Source organism: Anser anser, assembly GCF_964211835.1.
Source record: "Anser anser genome assembly, chromosome: 11".
NCBI lineage: Eukaryota > Metazoa > Chordata > Aves > Anseriformes > Anatidae > Anser > Anser anser.
Window position 1 is genome coordinate 374097 of NC_139732.1, and position 18099 is coordinate 392195.

Below are 18099 nucleotides of genomic sequence, written 5' to 3' on the forward strand. Positions count from 1 at the left end.
CAGCAATCCATGCGGTATTTTCCCACAGATGCTGAATATTAATTAAATAATAAAAACTCAAGACAATTGAACAACTGTCTAATTTTCTATAATCTTTTTCAAAATGCATCGGACACAGGACAACTCCTTATTTAAAAGGTGGCAATTTTAACAGGAAAGACAAGCTACTAATACAGAAAGACTAAAGGAAATGCATCTTAAACAGCAGCTCAAGTTGCTTGTAAATCTACCTTGAACATAGTTGTTTTGTGGTTTGTTTGTTGGGTTTTTTTTAGTCAAAAATGAAGTCTTTGAACAATGTGGATTTAGATTCTGCTTCTTTTAAACCGATAAAGAAAGTGAATGTCACTTCACTCAGAGGTCTTTCCTTAAACAAAATGCACAATGTATTTTCTCTCACTTAGCTCTTTCCAACAGAGAAATGTGCTGCCTTCTTAACAAGTATGTAAGTTAGAAGAAGACTTTTGGGAAAAGATCAAACTCAATAAAGCCCTTTTTCTTAAAAGATATCTTTTCCACAGACACACTTTATGAAACTGTTGAAAACAATTGCAATTGCTTAAAAACAAAATTCAGAAAAGGGTTTTTAACGTAAAACACTCCACTTCTGTTTGCAGTTTAAGTTTTAATCCACAGGAGCCATTGTAAGCTAAGACCCAAAGATTCGCAGCTTTCGCCATGTATTTGGAACTGAAGCTCTTTCCTATTCTTTCTTCACCTGGGCTGAAGGTGGGACAGGAGTGTTGAGTTTTACAAACATTTCCTTTTCAATTCCACAAATTGTATTTACTTAAAATGAAACACCGATTATCTGGCTAATTCTCTTAGTACCTCATTTACAATTACATCCTAACACGTAAAGGAGATGCAACCCATCTGCTTTTCATCTTGCAGTTTTACTTCCAGCAACAAACACCACTTAGAATAGAAGGGGGCAGATGCACCCTAACAAACGCAGCGCTTAATGTAATGCTCTCCTACATTCATATTTATAGCAGATACTCTATTAACCATAAGTCGTGTGTTGGTTTTTTTTTTTAATAAAAAATGCTAGCGTATTTTTTGCAGCATCTTTTTAAAAGGAGTTCATTATCTCTCCAGGATTTTTTAGAACGTCTAAGACGCTTCCTTCCTTTAATACGTGGGCAGTGGTGAAGGGACCACCAGCAAAATCTTTGACCTCTTCTTTCTGTGTGTTGATGTTGGTTGAGGTGGTGGTGTCTTTTGAAACAAAAGAAAACAAAAACAGCTTTCACAATGTGACCTAGTTAGAGCAGATTATACTCACTTTTGTTAGAAACAAGAATTTCCAGCTTTCATGCTTCTCACATAAGAATCTTCACAAATTCTACTTACTTTGCAATGCTTTATGATTACAAGCAAAACAAAAAGCAACAAAACAAAAAAAAAATATAAAAGCAGATCTGTCACTGGAAAAATACTGCAGAAGTCCAACACTGCCTGGAATTGCTAGCATGCGCAGACAGGACAGATTGAAGATTTAATAAAGAAAAAAAGGAAAATCAGCACTTCAGATCTGAAGTGCTAAAGTTTCAGTTACCTAGGGTAAGAAAGGGCGTCACTGGAGTACCACTGGGTCCAGAAAGTTCTGCCGATTTTACAACGGGAACACTAAATGTAAACCCAATCTGCTATGAACAAGAGAGGTTTTTCAGATTCTCAAGCCACAGGAACTTCAATCGAATGCACACACAAAACCAAATCTGAAAGCTGCTCTTCACATTTGTAGCACGCATGCTGAATGACAAATTATAAGCCAGAAGCCTACATACTTTTCTCCATCAAGGCAGATTCTGCTTTAGTGTTCTGCAACAGCCTACTAAATGCCTAAGAAAAAAAGTCAAGCTCCTTTATTATTTTACTTACAGAAGACGTAGGTAGCACTTCTGCCTCAGTAGATTTCACAACTGGAGATGAAAATGCGAACTCAGGACTGCTAACAGTACTTGTTGGTTGTATCTGTATTTTCAAAAGAATTAAAGGTTTATATTGAAGAGCAACAACTACCTGAATTCACTACCCAACAGAAGTCCCGCAGTGACGTCGAAAAACCTGATGTTTGAGTTATTTTGCAGATAAAAGTAATAATAAAACACAGGGAAGTTTCCAAGTGGGTATAGGACAATATCTTCAAAACCAAATTCCAGAAACTGAGAGGAAAAGCTGGAGATGCTACTTAGGTCTAAATGCACGGAAAAGCAAGCCAGGAAGCTGAAGAACGGCAAACTCAGCCCAATGATACTCCAAGAACTTCAGCAAACACCTCAACATGTTAAAGCAGCTGTCTACTTCAAACCGTACAAAAAATATTTCAAGTACTCTGGAACAGATTAATGTTTATTTTATTGCAATAATATGCCAATTATTGCACCCTAGGCTCATTCTATGTGAGGCTTATATGACCACGTTACCTCTAATTTAATAACTTAAATAAAGTTGTGGTTTAACCATTGCAGGCAACTAAGCACCACACAGCCACTCGCTCACTCCCTCCAAGTGGAACAGGGAAAAGAACTGGAAATAAAGAAGTAAAGTTGTTAAATTTGAGGTAGCATTAATGACTCATCGCATGTAATGGCTACCTGGAAAGACAAATGCCATAACCCTGTACATACTCCCCACTCCTTCCCCTTCTTTCCCCCAGCATTTATTGCTGAGCACGATGCTAAATGGTGTGGAATATCCCTTCGGTCCTCTGGGCTCCGCTGTCCTGGCTGAGTGCCCTCCCAGCCTCTTGTGCATCCCCGACCTCCTCGCTGGCAGGGCAGCGTGAGACACAGAAAAGGACTTGTCACTGTGTAAGCACTGCTCAGCAACAGCTAAAACACCAGTGCCTTACCAACACTGTTTTGCTCACAAATCTGCAACACAGCATCATCTACTACGAAGAAAATTAACTCTACCCCTGCCCAAACCACTATAAATAACTTGGCATAAAGTCCACACCCCCCTTCCCCCGCAGACTTCCACAGCATTTGAAGCAGTTATACAATCACGTTAAATGGGAGTTGGCAGGCTCTAAGACTGAGAGAAGCAGAATCAAAACATTTATGCCTTTTTCCCCAAACTGGCATACAACCCCAATTCATTCAGCTGCGTAGAAACTAATATTTGTTAGTTTCATGAGCACCACAGAAAAAGTCAACTCGCAATAAAGCAGTATACTCATTGTAAACATTATTTATAGCATAAAGATTTACCTTGCCCGCCGCCGTCGCTGCTGCATCTGCCATGCCTGCCGCCTCCGTTGAATTTGCCACGCTTGTCGTTGCCACTGTTGACTTTGCCTTGTCCTTTGTCATCAGCAGGTATGGCATGCCCGCCGCCATTATTGGACATGTCAAGCCTGAGGGCACTGTTGAACATGTTATGCCCGACGTCGCCGTTGTATATATGATGTCCTCCACCTCCTCCTCTGATAGATCTGTCAAGTCCTCCACCTCCGATGGATCTATCATGCCCTCCACCTCTGATGGATCTGTCATGCCCTCCACCTCTGATGGATTTGCCATGCCCGTCGCAGCTGCTGGAGTTGCCGTGCTCATTGCTGCTGTTGAAACAGCGCTCGGTGACGCTGAGACAGCGCTACTACCAACGAAACTAGAATTGAACTGAGGCAGCGATGCAGCACTGATGGGTAGGGGTATGTTCGGTAGCACTGGTTCCTCCACTTCCTAAAGTTGCAAATTTTAATTTTTCTTATACAAGACATACTACTTTCTCACCCCATCCCACCCAATTTATTAACAAAATTAAATAGAACAAAAATCCATACAAATTAAGAGAAAGCAAGTTTCCAGAAGAAATCCCGATCTCCCCACCTCTGTCTACCACGTCATTTTAATTTATGGCAGGCCTGCTTCCACATTATACTCTATTCAACAACTGTACAGCAAGAACACTGAAAGTTAACTCAAAACCTGTGCAGAACAGAGACGCACAGATCACATTTTTTTTCTTTCTTTTCTATACTTTAGTCATCAAAGCTCTGGAGAAGCATCATCCTTTCTAACTACCCTCGCATGGCTTCAATTAAGAGTACACTCTCAAGACAAGTGAGAAAGTGTTCCTCTTGCAAAATTAGGCAGGATAGCTGCCAAAGTTTCTAAAGTCATTACAGCAGGGAACGTGGAAAAAGGTAATGTTTAAAGAAGCAGGTAGGTTCAACAACCAAACTAAACACAAAAAGCACCAAAGAAAGTCAGACTAACAGCACTGAAGATTGTGTTCTGGCAAATACAGTCTATACCATGTATCAGGATGCAAATATAAAAATCAGAAGAGAGCCTCTTAACAACTTCAATTTTCATCCCTGCCACTTACTTTATTTGATTACTAAGATTGGATGAGTTATGTTTTAAATGGCATAGAAAATCTGACCAAAATTTGTACAGTACTATCATGATCTACTTAGAAATGACTAGGCAGGGATGTAAGTTGGTGCTACTGATATTCAGTGCATCCTGTAGCTTACATCTGTTTCACAGTTTTGATTTGAAAAGTTTATGGAACTTTTGATATTTGGACCATTATTTTATTTGCGTTACAGGAATAAACAACAGTGTTTACGATTTCTTTATATTGCATCATCCAGAAGTCCCATTTAATGATTTGAAACTTAAATTAACTTAAATACTTAATATTAACTTAATATTAATTAAATACTTAATGTTAACGTAAATACTTAAATTAACTTACAGGCAGCTTATATAACATCCAATAAAAGAAAAAATAATCTGAATATTCATGGTCATAGTTTTATGGAATAGATTTTTCCTATTAAAATGAGAAAAAAACTCTCTCACAATGAGTTTGGTGAGTATCAAAAACTGAGTCATCGTTAGCAGACATGCAGAATGCTGTCTTCTACTACTCTTTTTCACACTCTTGGCCTGTATCTTTCTGTACGACTTAAATATGAAACCAAAAATTAAGCTTTTTTTTTTCTTTTTATACTTGGCACTCGTTTCAAGTATCATTCCTGTAGAAAAACTATACAAACCTTCACCAAAACATTACTTCTCTTCTTAGGACTCATTCATTCAATTGCTAACGAGAAATGTTATAGTTTGAAGAATCTCCAAGGTAACAGAATTAAAAATTTCAAAATTACATAAGCAAAGGTATTCAAGGTATTCAAACACAGGAAATCAATTGGAGCCTGCTCTGAAACCCACAAGAAAACAAAAACAATGCAAAAATAAAGCGGTATTGTTATAATTTACTATGATGCAATAAAACTGACACACTTAGCTAGTTACTTCAGTAAGCTCAGTGACAGCAATTAATTTAAGAGTCACTTACCTGTTCTTGTACAGCTCTTGATAAATAGTGTATTCCTCTTTCCCTTCTCATTTTGCCACCTCCGCTACTCACTCCTGAAGACAGACCACTGGACGCAGCAGTACTGAATTTGTAGCTGGTCACATTGCTAGCACACGACAGTACAGAAGTTGGGGGAAACAAGAGAAAAAAAAATTACCAGCCAAATTTTTTTTTCAAGATATTAGAGCTGTTATTAGTCCTAGAATTGAAACCTGCTGATCAGAAAAAAACTAAAGCTGTCTCACAAGTTGCTAAACGCTGGTAAATACTTGATGTTCTAAATAGGAAAAACTTTATTAACAGCAGCAATGAAAAGGACATACATAAGTGCACCGTTCACACGGGAACAATGACTAAGCCAGAAGACCTGAAATAGAAGAGCTGATTTAGATTGTTATTTTCCAGTGCTTCCTTTAAATAGGACTGGTTCTCTGATTCTGCGATGCACGTGTATCTTTTGCAGGGATATAAAAGAACAGCTCACAAAAATACAGAAAGAGTGCACATATGCACACATACACATGGGAAACACTGCCAACAGCTCTGATAGAATAGGGACGCCTTAGACTTGTGTGGCAAGGTAATATGGCCTAAGCTTCAGAAGCAGCTCTGGCTTTCATGTGGCCATCAGCAGGAACAGCAGAGGTGTTTGGGTATGCCAACATTCCAGAAGTCTTTTCAGACATGAATACAGATCCCTTTTGTAAGGCATACAAAGGCGTTTTTCTGGTACTTAAAAAAGCCTAGCTCAAAACCAGAAAGATATCCTAATCCAAGAGCAAATGGGGAAAAAATAACCCAAACCAGAAGTGGAATAGGGAATAACTCTAACAAAAGTACTATGGCAAGAAAATGAAGTATGCCTGGAAAAACCGTGACATCAAAGCTTATCTTGCAGCCAATCAGTCAGTCAGTACAGAAGTGCATTAGATCGCACTGGAAGACACCAGGTCAAACTCCCACAATACTGAGGAGGAGAACTGGTCTAAACTTGTCAAATACTTGACAACAGCCTGCTTAGCACTGTAACTGCATAGAGGAAGACAGATCCCTAAGGCAGATGCTCAGACTTTTCTCTAATCCGAACTGTCAATCCATTAGAATTCTGAAAAAAGTCTTACATCAAAATAGATCTTCATTCAGACAACTATCGCTTGCCCATAACAGCCCATATTCCTCTTTCTGTTAACACCTGTGAGCTTCAAGGGGGCAAAGACAATTGTCAGCCTTCAAGCAAGTCTAATCTACAATTGGACTCAGGTTTAAAATATATACACACACACACACACACATAGATATATAGCATTGGTGGGCCAGAGATTTACTGAGTATTCCAACTCAACTGTCCAAAGGGACTCTTGCCAGCAGATCAGTGTGGTGCTCCTGCTCCAGAACATGGCACCCAACAGAGACCAGCATCACAAAAAACACTACCACCACTACCTACTCTACAAACAAAAGGTAGGGCACTGCAATAAACTTTGTGAACGAAATCAAAAGCAGTATGAGTTTGCTGTATCTCCTTCCTAAATGGAGAAGTAGAAAGGAGTTCTAACAGAGACAATTTAGAACAGTTTGAAAAAAACATAATTAAAACCCAGCACCTGATTGCACCTGTACCAGAACCTTAAAGCCAGTCGCTTCCACCCCTAAAAAGGTGGTTGTTGTGAAGTCCAACTTTTAGATGCCAAAACAAAGTGTTGAGTTCTTTCTGCAAGCCAAAGAATGCCCATGGTCACATAAGAATTGCTTGGCAGATGAGCATAGAGTCAACAAAATTCCCTGCTACTGTTCTTTGAAAAGAGCGACCCCCTAAAAACCGAGTGCAAAGTCCCTTAACTCAAGCATTATTACCCAAAACACCATTTGCCCAGAAGGAAAAGCCATCAATATTATCTGGAGGATAACTCATTTGACCTAATCCAAGAAAGCAGTGTAACACAAAGCAGTCTCCTCAAGAAGAAATTCAATTAATTCTGCTGGATTTTTTTTATTTTAGAGATGAGTTAGCATTTGGCCTCAAATGATTCTAAAGAACACATGGTCTTCATGTGAACTCAAAGCAGACAATTAACTTCATCATGAAAGGAGTATTAAAAAAAAGAATAATAAATCATAAATCTTCCTCCATGTTTTTGCTTAAAAAATAAAGAAAAAAACACATCAATAAACATCCTCCTGAACTGTAACTCACTTCCCCTACTTCACCTTCTAAAGAATACTTCAGAAAGAATCATCCCATTAGGACAGAGCTTTCAAACTGCAAGCAATTAAATAGCTAAAACTAATAGCTTTTCCCCTAGGGAACATTAGGAGGGACAAATTATTTTGTTATAAGTAAACTGAGTTATAAACCATGAAATATCTGTCAAAGCAAAATTTGTAACGCTACAGATTTAGTCAAACTACAAAATGAGCCATATTTCCTGTAGAAGGAAAAAATTAGGCCTCCAATAGCAAAGATCCTTTCTGTGGATACAGCATTATAACGTGCCTTGTTTCCCATCTTCGTATCCTACTCAGAAGATAAACTTGGGATAAAAAGTGGTCTATCAGTACTTTTATTCTTGCTCATCTTCCTTCCTTTCATAAAAACAACAATTTTCTCAAAGTTCTATTGATCTTCAAACACAATCCAGACTTTGCAGCTCCCTCAAAATACAAAATTTTCATTGGATTTCCCATTCCTTTTACTGAGAACTGTCACCACCTTTCAGGTGCAGACTGTACTGAAAAAGGAGATGTCTTTCTTCCTTCAAGTAAGTTTTAAATTAATAGATGTCATACCTTTCAGATGGTTCTGCTCGCTGTTCTGCAGGCAAAGTCTTCTCTCTCATCCCCTGCAAGTTAAGTTTAGTTCAAGACTTAGCTGAATATGTTCAGAATACACAAAGTACCAACAACCACTTCATGTGGTTTTTTGTGGTTTTTATTTATTTATATTTAATTTTATAGCACTGAATACACCTCACCTACTTAACGTTGTTCCCTAATTCAGCATTGTGGGTACAGTTCAGTTAAATTTTGGGGCTAAAGTAAGCATCACTGCTTCACTCAGCATTGAGGACAAACTGATAGAACACTAAATCAAATTTGTCAAATCCTCTAACAAAGAAAGTAATTACTTTAAACAAAATGACAAAAATTGTGTGTGTGGGGGAGAGTTTTCATCAAAACTTGTGTTTGCCAACCCCGTAAAAGGGACATACTTTTCTGTTTTCTGTCATTTATCAACAAACAAGAAAAAAAAAAACTCTACCCCCCTAAAAACTAAGCAGTTGCTGCTACATTCATTTTAGAACTTTACCAAATGGAGATTGTGCTGGCTAAACAATACAGAGATTGAAAGAGTTAAAAGCAATAAGCAACCAGTATTACTGTCCACTTTGATTTCCAGCCTAAGAAGCCCATACACTTAACACGTGGTCATTTGTACACTCAGACTGATACTGGAAACACAGATGTTTTCGCAGAAAGAGATGCCCATTTAATTTTATGGAAAATTTATCAGACTCCATCTACTCTAAAGCAATCAAAACCGATAACTCAGCACATTGTCAGAACTCTCACTTGGAGCACATAGCTCACCTGGAATAGTTTACACAGAACACGAGCATGTTTCATCAGTGACAGCTTTGTGTACATGAGAATATAAAAGGAAAACATTTCTGTCTTTTAATATTCTTTCACTGACAACAGGATGACTCAATAGCACATCATGACATCGTGAAAACAACCACAAGACACTGAGTGTTCCAAAAACAGAATTAAATCCATAAAAGCTCAATCTATTTCACAATGGTTCCCACTGCCTTAAAGCTCGCCTCAAACATACTATCAGTACTTTTTGCAAAGATAGGATAACAATTGGTTTGAGAAACATTCCAAGACTGGAAAAAAAAAACAGGCACATAAGGACTCAAAAATGTACTCACTTGGAACTTTGTGTCTCCTCTCTGGCAAATTTTGCTGGACTGAGTAGTTGAAGTCGGTGATGGTTCAGAATACCGCGTATAACGCATCGGCTGACGGTTTACTGTTGGTGTCACAAGTCTCTTAACAGGTGGAGGCTGGAATGCATTCTGGGATTCCAGCTTTGAAAGGGAAACAGCAATCAATTTATCCTTATGTCCACCCAAATTAATTCCAATATTTATTGATGAAAACAAATTACAGAACTATAAACCTCCCCCCATCGGTCTTGGCACTCAGTGAATACAATTTGAAAATTCTGAAGACCGTTCAACTTGTAGAGGGAAATCACCAGAAAACCAGTAACGAAATCCATAAAGCTATATATAAGTAGCCAAAGTCTGACTGAATTCCGTTTCAAAATTTGGCAGTTAGCTTCATAGACAAAATAATTCATGCTACCATAATTAAAATAATCCATGTTCCTAGAATATGCTCCTATCTTTTCCTCTGCCCACACTGTGATTTTTTTTTTTTAGTAGCTTAATTCATTAATTTAACATTTGAAGTGTTAAGCAACTAATTATACAGGCTTCTGGGCTTCACATCCCCTACATTTTCCCCCTTCAAAGTTACACAAACAATAGAACACACTCAAAAAAAACAACTTGTCAGTCTTACAATAATCTCATTCATTAAAATATGATCCAATGCTTTACATGTGCATTAGATGCACTTCAAGTAGTGGGTTTGACTTCCCTTTTCAAAGCATTTTCACAGACCAGAGTTAATTTTTAACACAGACCACTGCGTGTTCTGCAAAACTGACTTAACTGAACTGTCAGACAGAAAACAAACCCTAAAGGCTACAAGATTTACCGATGGCTCCGCCTGCGGTCTTAAGGATCAGAAAATACAGTCTTAGGAAGCATGCTATTGTTCAAATCAATACCAACAGGAAATCGTTTACACCGCAGCTTTAATTTCACAGTATCTCCCAGCTCTTAGTAATAGGATTCACACTCTCTCTAAAGTATACAAAAATACATCTTTCTAAAAAATATTACATTCAGTTTGAAACCTTGAATAAGACATGTTTTATGTAAGTTCACAAATCTACTTCGAGTGAACGACGGTTCATTGCTGGTTTTAAAGGTAAAAAAGAAAAATATTAATTCCCCCAGTTAGGCATTCAATACACCAAGAGCTATTCTGCCTGGTACAGTTCCTTGAAATAAGAAAAATACCACATCACTGCTACCCACTGCAGAAGTTTAGCCTGAGTGCACAAGTGTTCCGTCAACCGCATGTTCACTTTAGCAGGAAAACACACGATCGTCTCCTCAGCAAATAATTGCTTCTCATCACGGGCTACCCTTCTCCCGCCACCATTATGAATTCTAGTATTATGAATAGACAATCTATCTCCTTTCACCCACTGACAGCTGCGTGCAACATTCATTTAGTGGCTGACAATTTCAGGCTCTCTGTTGCAAATCTGGCAGATCTTTCTTAATGCCTTATCACAGGTGTATTGCTATAATATAACTGAGAATTCACACCAGATTTGGTTTTAGTTATTTGGATAATATTTATGATATACTTCACTTCTCCATGCCCTTGTAATTTGGCAGATGGTGAAAAGATGGTCCAGGAAATCTGAGATGTTTGTAAACTCTGAAGTGATTGTAAACTTAATTATACATCCATCCAGTCAAGGAATTAGCACAGAAACTTCTTGAGACACTGTCCCTTTTCTCATTAGAACAGAAGATGAAAAGTTTGCACATCTTGTTATTTCCTTCAGTCACCTGATCTTCAAGTGGTCATTTAAGGGTTTTGCAATTTAATAAGCCCAAGAATACCCCTAACTAAAGTCATCAAAAAAAGATGACTGGTTTTCATTTTTTAAAGAAAATGAAAGGAAATCATGCTTTACCACAGCATTATCACCAGTTCTGTGCTACCTCCAAATCGGAATTTAGGAGCGTTAAGATTTATAGCGTCAGAAAAGAAAAAGAAAAAAAAAAACCTCTACCCCCCTAAAAACTAAGCAGTTGCTGCTACATTCATTTTAGAACTTTACCAAATGGAGATTGTGCTGGCTAAACAATACAGAGATTGAAAGAGTTAAAAGCAATAAGCAACCAGTATTACTGTCCACTTTGATTTCCAGCCTAAGAAGCCCATACACTTAACAAGTGGTCATTTGTACACTCAGACTGATACTGGAAACACAGATGTTTTCGCAGAAAGAGATGCCCATTTAATTTTATGGAAAATTTATCAGACTCCAACGATGGTTCATCGCTGGTTTTAAAGGTAAAAATGAAAAATATTAATTCCCCCAGTTAGGCATTTAATACACCAAGAGCTATTGTGCCTGGTACAGTTTTGCAATTTAATGATACCCCTAACTAAAGTCATCAAAAAAAGATGACTAGTTTTCATTTTTTAAACAAAATGAAAGGAAATCATGCTTTACCACAGCATTATCACCAGTTCTGTGCTACCTCCAAATAGGAATTTAGGAGCGTAAGATTTATAGCGTCGGAAATTAACAATTTTCCTCCTCTTTACTTTGAATGGTGATAAAAAGCAGAAAAATTAGTTTTCTGTGCCCGAATGAACACGGAAGTCTGTACAAAGTCTATATGACCACTCAAGCAGTATTTTTCTATTTGTGATCATTTCTTCAAGAGAAAACTTGCCTCAAGAGGAATTTTAATATGCAGCTTCACCCCAAGTTGGGGGACAAGATAAAACGACTTGGTGTGTTCTAGAGCTGTTGCTCTCAACTTACAAAGATAACATAATTCTTAACCTGAGTAATCTTCACAGCCCATCATCTATTGTGGATACATGCCAATATTAACTTGATTTGATGTCTATGTTGTCACTGAGGTTTGAGAAAATTTTTCTAATAGTGATAAAGCATTGAAAAAGTTATCTACCTCAGCTTAAGACATTATTGGTTCTTACCTTTCTTCGTTTGGACTGGAAGTCAGTAATATCCGGTTTATCTATGTCCGGAGGCTGAGGGAAAAAACAAAGCATAAATATTAGAGGGCAATTTTTTTCTCCTGAGAGAGAGGGTTCCCTGCAACAAAAATGTGGGGGTTCATGGTCAACTTACACAACACAGCGGCAAAAGAGATGTCATTCTTTTAGCATCCTGTTGAAAAAACAGCGCAATAAATTAAACCGGCCACAACGTAAGGAAGAATAGTTTTATCTTTATCCTTTGATGGCACATTTACTAAGTTTTATAAACACATGAAGCAAAAACAGATTAAAAGAAGTGCTATTTACCAACAAAGGGCTTGACAGCTTCTCCATTGCCTCCAAGATGCACCACGCTGAGGTACTCAAGGTACCGTGGGACCGCACAGTTTCTTCTCTAGCTTTCGCTCTCTTTTGTGCCTGAAAAATTAGCATTTTAAGTGTTACAATGGTCAATTCTCAGCTAAGGAGGCATGTTTTTTACGTCCCAAGGCTACACTGATGATACAATCAATATATTCTGATGACAGAGAAACATGCAGTCACTGGGAGTTCAAGCCATAAAGAAGAGAATACATTCGGAGTTTAATGAAGTTTACCTTGGGCCTCAGTGCATCTTGCACGTGCTTGTTGCACGAGCAATAAAAGAACTCCGTACTTGTAAAAGGTCAAGACGGATGATGCTAGGACTGCTAAGGCCTCCGAAGCAGTAATCAGGGAAACAGAACTCAAGAAAAGGCTTGTGGTACAGAAAGCATTTTCAGTAACAACACAGACCTCAGAGTTTCACGATGGTCTAAGTGTACCATCTTAAAATCAGTGTATACAATCATAACCAGGAACTAGTTTTACTTCTCTCTTGCTTCCTCCCTTCCCCCAAGATTAAAGTTGGCTGCAAATCTTTGTCTTAAAAGATAAAGATCTGATTTAAACTGTAACAGATCTAAACATTACACTGAAAAAGTAAACTGTTTATTTGCACCACCCAACTTCAAATATCAGTCGAAAACTTCCTTTGGTGTGACTTTTTTTCTTCCCAGGTTAAACCCCTCAAATAACCACACTGTGCTTATCACACGATGTGAAGACAGGAAGCAGACCACGCAGCATGTAAAAACACAAGTGAGACTCACAGAACCACAGAATGGTTAAGGTTGGAAGTGACCTCTAGAGATCGCCTGGTCTACCCCCCCGCTCAAGCAGGGCCACCCCGAGCAGGTTGCCCAGGACCATGTCAAGTCAGCTCTTGAAGACCTCCAAAGAGGGAGACTCCACAGCCTCTCCGGGCAACCTGTGCCAGGGCTCCATCACCCGCACAGTGCAAAAGCATTTCCTGATGCTCAGACAGAGCCTCACGTTTCAGTTTGTGCCTGTTGCCTCTTGACCTGGCACTGGGCACCGCTGAAAACACAATGGCTCTCTATGCTCTTTGCACCATCCATTCAGGTATTTATATACACCAATAAGATCCCCCCAAACCTCCTCTCCTCCATGCTAAACAGGCCCAGCAGTCCCTGCCTCTCCTCAGAGGAGAGGTGCTCCCAGTCCCTTGATCTTCTTGGTGGCCCTTCGCTGGACTCTCTAGTACCTTGCTGTCATTCACAGCAAGCAGCAAGAAGCAAGCTACTCTCTCCTTTAAAAGCCTAGTATTTTGGTTCCTCTTTTTACCATAATGCGGTAATATTGTAAAAAACAAAAATAGCCGACCAAAGAGGGTTCCCAGCTTTGCACCACAAGGTTTCAAGGTTTCCCGTAAGTGAGGTACTTGTACTGCCCTTTTTCCGTTGCACAAATGGACTGTCAGAACAGAGCCAGCAAACCCGCGTTTTCATTTTCTTCAAATTCCTTTTGATTTATCGATAAAAGTCACTTTCATTTAAATACATTCCTACCAAACCTGATTTGACTTTCCTTTTCGATTCAGCTCTAGCTAATCAGAGTTGTCAGCAGTTTTTATTTGCTATTTCCAAGAACTCTTGGGGGCAAATAACTCTCTCCAAGAACTATATGAATCGTTCAAAACAGAAAGCATGTTACTGCTTATCTTGGGACTGCATTTAGTCCTGCATGCCTCTGTGTAACAGAAGAACAAAGGATCAGCAAAGTTGATTTTAGATATTTTCAAAGACTGCAGGTTTATACAACATATCCATAGCATGAATGTAGGCATGCTTGGAAAAGAAGATCCACAGATAAATATTAGCCAGGTTTGACTACTGTAGCTTTTGCTACCATAAACACAAGTTTTCAAAGTTATGCTGTCATTGGCTTTTTTGCATCAAGTTATTTTAACGTAATGTAGTCAGAGGCAGACAATGGCACTTAAATGGAATTTTTTGAAAGACCTAACAACAGAGGAAACCCCAACTACCAACAACTAGCCCAAACTGTCATTCTTGTTCTTTCTGACAAGTGTTACCTGTGGTAAAAACTGTCATTAAAGAATTTAAACAGAAATCAATCTCAGACGTCTATTTTTGTAGACCAAGAGGGCAGAAGAGCAACTGTTACCACATATTCAGCTCCCTGCTCAAAGCTCCTTTGGCAGTGCTGCTTTTTTTATTTCCATCACTATTTCCCACTACACTACTTTTCTCATACCTGATAAGGTTCCGTCTTTGGCTGCCTTGATCTTACAGCTGCACCACCGGCATAGGCCGTCTTTCCGGGGTAAAATGGAGAAAACCCAAGCTGGTTTTGCTTAAAAACAGACGTGCTTCCACGTACCTACGGAAACACAGTATGAGAAGTGGATAGAAAAACAGGTACACATTCAAACTGATTAAAAGAAATACTGTGCAGTACTTACAGGACACAGTCCTCCAAAAACAAATAAACTGAATGCAGGTTTCTTAGAGCTAGCTGCAGAATGCTGCGAGAGGGAATGAGTTCTTTCAGCTTCTGTGGGCCAGAGCAGTGACGATGAAGTATTTTTTAAAACTGCAACATCTGCCAAAATGACGTATGCTAGATGTAAATGCCTCTCGTACGTACAGAACTTTAACAATAAAGATCACACTAATTCAAGTTCTTCAATACAGAAAAATAAGCATGACTTCAGCTTCTTTAAATAGATCAACTTCACGTACAGACTGAAAACCAAGTATCACCTACAAACTTGAAAACTGTTCACAGAGCTGCAAGTAGTTTTCACCAATCTTACCAAGTTAATACTGTGCTTCCAATGCAGGTATTTTTTTCCTTCAGGCTAAGATAAAAGAGGACCGCATAAACATCAGTGCATTTGTACGGACAAAGCTTTTTTCTGTGTTGGTAAAAGGCTGGAGGCCAGCACAGATCATAATCGCACAGGTTTTAAACCTGGAAGATTCCCCAAAGGCTGCTCTAAGAGTTAACGATCTTCTGCCCATGTATGTTTTACGAAGACACACCAGAAAGTTCTAGTGCACTCAGGTTATATTGCTAAAGCCCAGCAACTCTACTCTCAGCTGTACAAAAGTTCTCTGCAAAACCTGCTGAGCACACGTCAGTCCCTGTCTATATGGGGGACTAGAAAAAGCTGCAAACCTGCTGTTCGCCCTTTCAGCGAGAAGACCTACGTACCAACCTACATCGACACGATGCTTATTTTTTATTTTAAAATGGTGTGCTTTCCTCAATGAATTTGGCAAAAGACATGAAAGTATTGACAGCTGAAGCCTTCTACCAAGAAAGGTCAAAAAACAGCCTATAGCTTATGTCAGAGTAGTTTCTTTATCTTCTCTTGCTGAAACACAGGAAAACATCTCGTGTTCCTATTTGTCACCTGCACTTATTCACATTTAACCAGCTGTCTGTTAGATATTCTGAGTCACTCTTCCTTCTAGACAATCAGCCTAGTTGTCAAGTTACGGCAAGTCAGCCTGATTTCCTACCGTCCCAGTTCAAAATTTACATATAACCTAGCTGAATGCGTATATTTCAGCATTGACTCTTTCTAACATCAGGGTATCATAAACGTATTCCAAAGCACGCTTCTATTAAAAAGGTGATAGGATTATATACTTCTAAAACACTAAAAATTCAATTTAATTCTCGCATCCAAAGTTGACATTCACCTATTTTATTTACTAAGGTGATGTGGAATATTAAAGAATGCAAGGTACTTCACATTAAAAAAAAAGTCAATTAAACAGAGAACACAAAAATCACCTTCATCAGATGCTCTAGAGGAGGAATCACTGGTTGTTGAGATGTTATCATCGTCTTGTTGAGAGGTAGAATCTTCTATTTCTTTTATGAAGGACAGCCTAGGACTGCCAATGCCAAATATAGAAGATGTCGAGGGCTGACAAGGTGGGACAGGAGAATCCAGCATGGTATAATTCAGACGGCTCCGATGAAGAGAGGGCCTTGTTAACACAACTGGGAAGTTCAGTGCTGATCTACTTGTGGATGGTTCTAGACAAGAACAGGGAGATAATTAGCTTTGCTATAGACAAGCTCACAGAAGCCAAAACCTGTTTCCTATCGACAGCCATGCTATTGCCAAGTTCTAAGCGCAAAAAGAGAGAAGCCAAATTTAACTTCTTCCTCACCCAGATACGGTTGCATCTAACTGTCTGGCTACAACAACAACACTGCTTGCGATACACAGTATTAATGTTGCATCCAGAAGTAGTTAACTATGAGGTTTTACAACACCACATTCTGACCCCGTGCTCAAATGCTCTAACGCTGACTTGGCCGTTCACTAAATCAAACATATATACTCCTTCTCCCATGTACAGCTTGCAATAAGCTTTACAAAATTTGAGATTACACGGTAAATTACAGATAACACTGCAGCTTCCATAATATTGGAACAAAGGTTATATTAATCTGAATACACAACATGAAAATGAACGTTTGCAGTACTTTTTTCCCAAGTTCTTCCATATCAGCTCACGTTAGAGGCAAAACATCATCTCCTACCCATTAACTATTGGGATTTTGACCCAAGGGACAAGGATGTTGACCCAAGTAACCAGATGAGCATTTTTCCCTCTTGAAGCAAAGGGTCTGCAAACAATGCCAGTGGCCTGGAATAGGTGGCCTTGAAGTCTATCTTGCTAAAAAAAATCTTATTCTTAAGCATAGTAAGCGACACCCACGGACAGCAACATAAGCTGCAAAAGGTTCCAGGGTGTCCACCTGCTCCTGATCTCCTGGAGTTAGCAAGCTTGCAGTGCAGCTGTTCTTACTGAAAGCTCCTTTCACGCAGTTACATAGGAAAGCCAACATGTGTTCCTCAGTCACGAAGACCTTCTCTATTCTTTTCTCCAAACTCATTCCCAAGCTACAGCTACACAGAAAGCCATCAATCTCCTTGTTTACAATTAGATGAGATTGGAGGCAAAGATATTTCCTCCTTATTTTTTGATTCTGCCAACAACAGAAGCAACTGACTTTCCACATTATCTATGGTTACCTACGCACGCTCAGACAAAACTTCTTTACTTATTAAAAGCTGACTTCCCCAAAACAGCTAATTTAAGAGAAACTCAAATAAGAATAGATGCAAATTTATACAACAGGACTACAGGAACAGTGAGAGGCACTGGATATAAGACAAATTAATCTTTCATGAGGTAAAGGAGTTGCAAACCTCGTTGCCAACGGTCAAATACCTTTTCAAAGACACCCCCTCCCCCCGCGTAGACCTTAAAGTTATTGAATATTTTAAGGATAATAATCTCATAAACCACATCCGTGCACAAGTTCCCCAGTTCACCATCAAGTTAACGAGGAACTTTACTAAATTGATCAAAGCCCAAAACAAAAAAAAAACAAAACAAAACAAACAAAGTCGGGACACGAGACGGAATTTTCCTCTGCCATTCTAGCATCTAGTCTTTT

At 38.8% G+C, this 18099-nt stretch overlaps 1 protein-coding gene across 1 annotated transcript; it reads right to left on the reverse strand.

Moving 5' to 3' along the window:
* Positions 1-2779: 2779 nt before the first annotated feature.
* On the reverse strand, positions 2780-14932 carry LOC310905264 (nuclear pore complex protein Nup153-like). The gene is made up of 8 exons (XM_083851311.1): positions 14863-14932; positions 12571-12681; positions 12395-12433; positions 12241-12294; positions 9282-9440; positions 8134-8186; positions 5326-5452; positions 2780-3695 (listed from the first exon to the last, which is right to left on the reverse strand). The coding sequence occupies exons 2-8, from the start codon at positions 12595-12597 to the stop codon at positions 3126-3128; spliced, it is 1029 nt and encodes a 342-aa protein (XP_083707437.1). The 5' UTR covers positions 12598-12681; positions 14863-14932; the 3' UTR covers positions 2780-3125.
* Positions 14933-18099: the final 3167 nt, after the last annotated feature.

Bases quoted from the DNA above. Each gene is read 5' to 3' on its own strand.
- LOC310905264 (XM_083851311.1), bottom strand. From the start codon at position 12,597: ATGGAGAAGCTGTCAAGCCCTTTGTTG. The intron at 8,187-9,281 runs GTGAGTACATTT...CTTAACTTGCAG, and splicing joins GAGGAGACACAAAGTTCCAA to GGGATGAGAGAGAAGACTTT. The intron at 3,696-5,325 runs GTAAGTGACTCT...TTGCAACTTTAG, and splicing joins CAAGAGCTGTACAAGAACAG to GAAGTGGAGGAACCAGTGCT.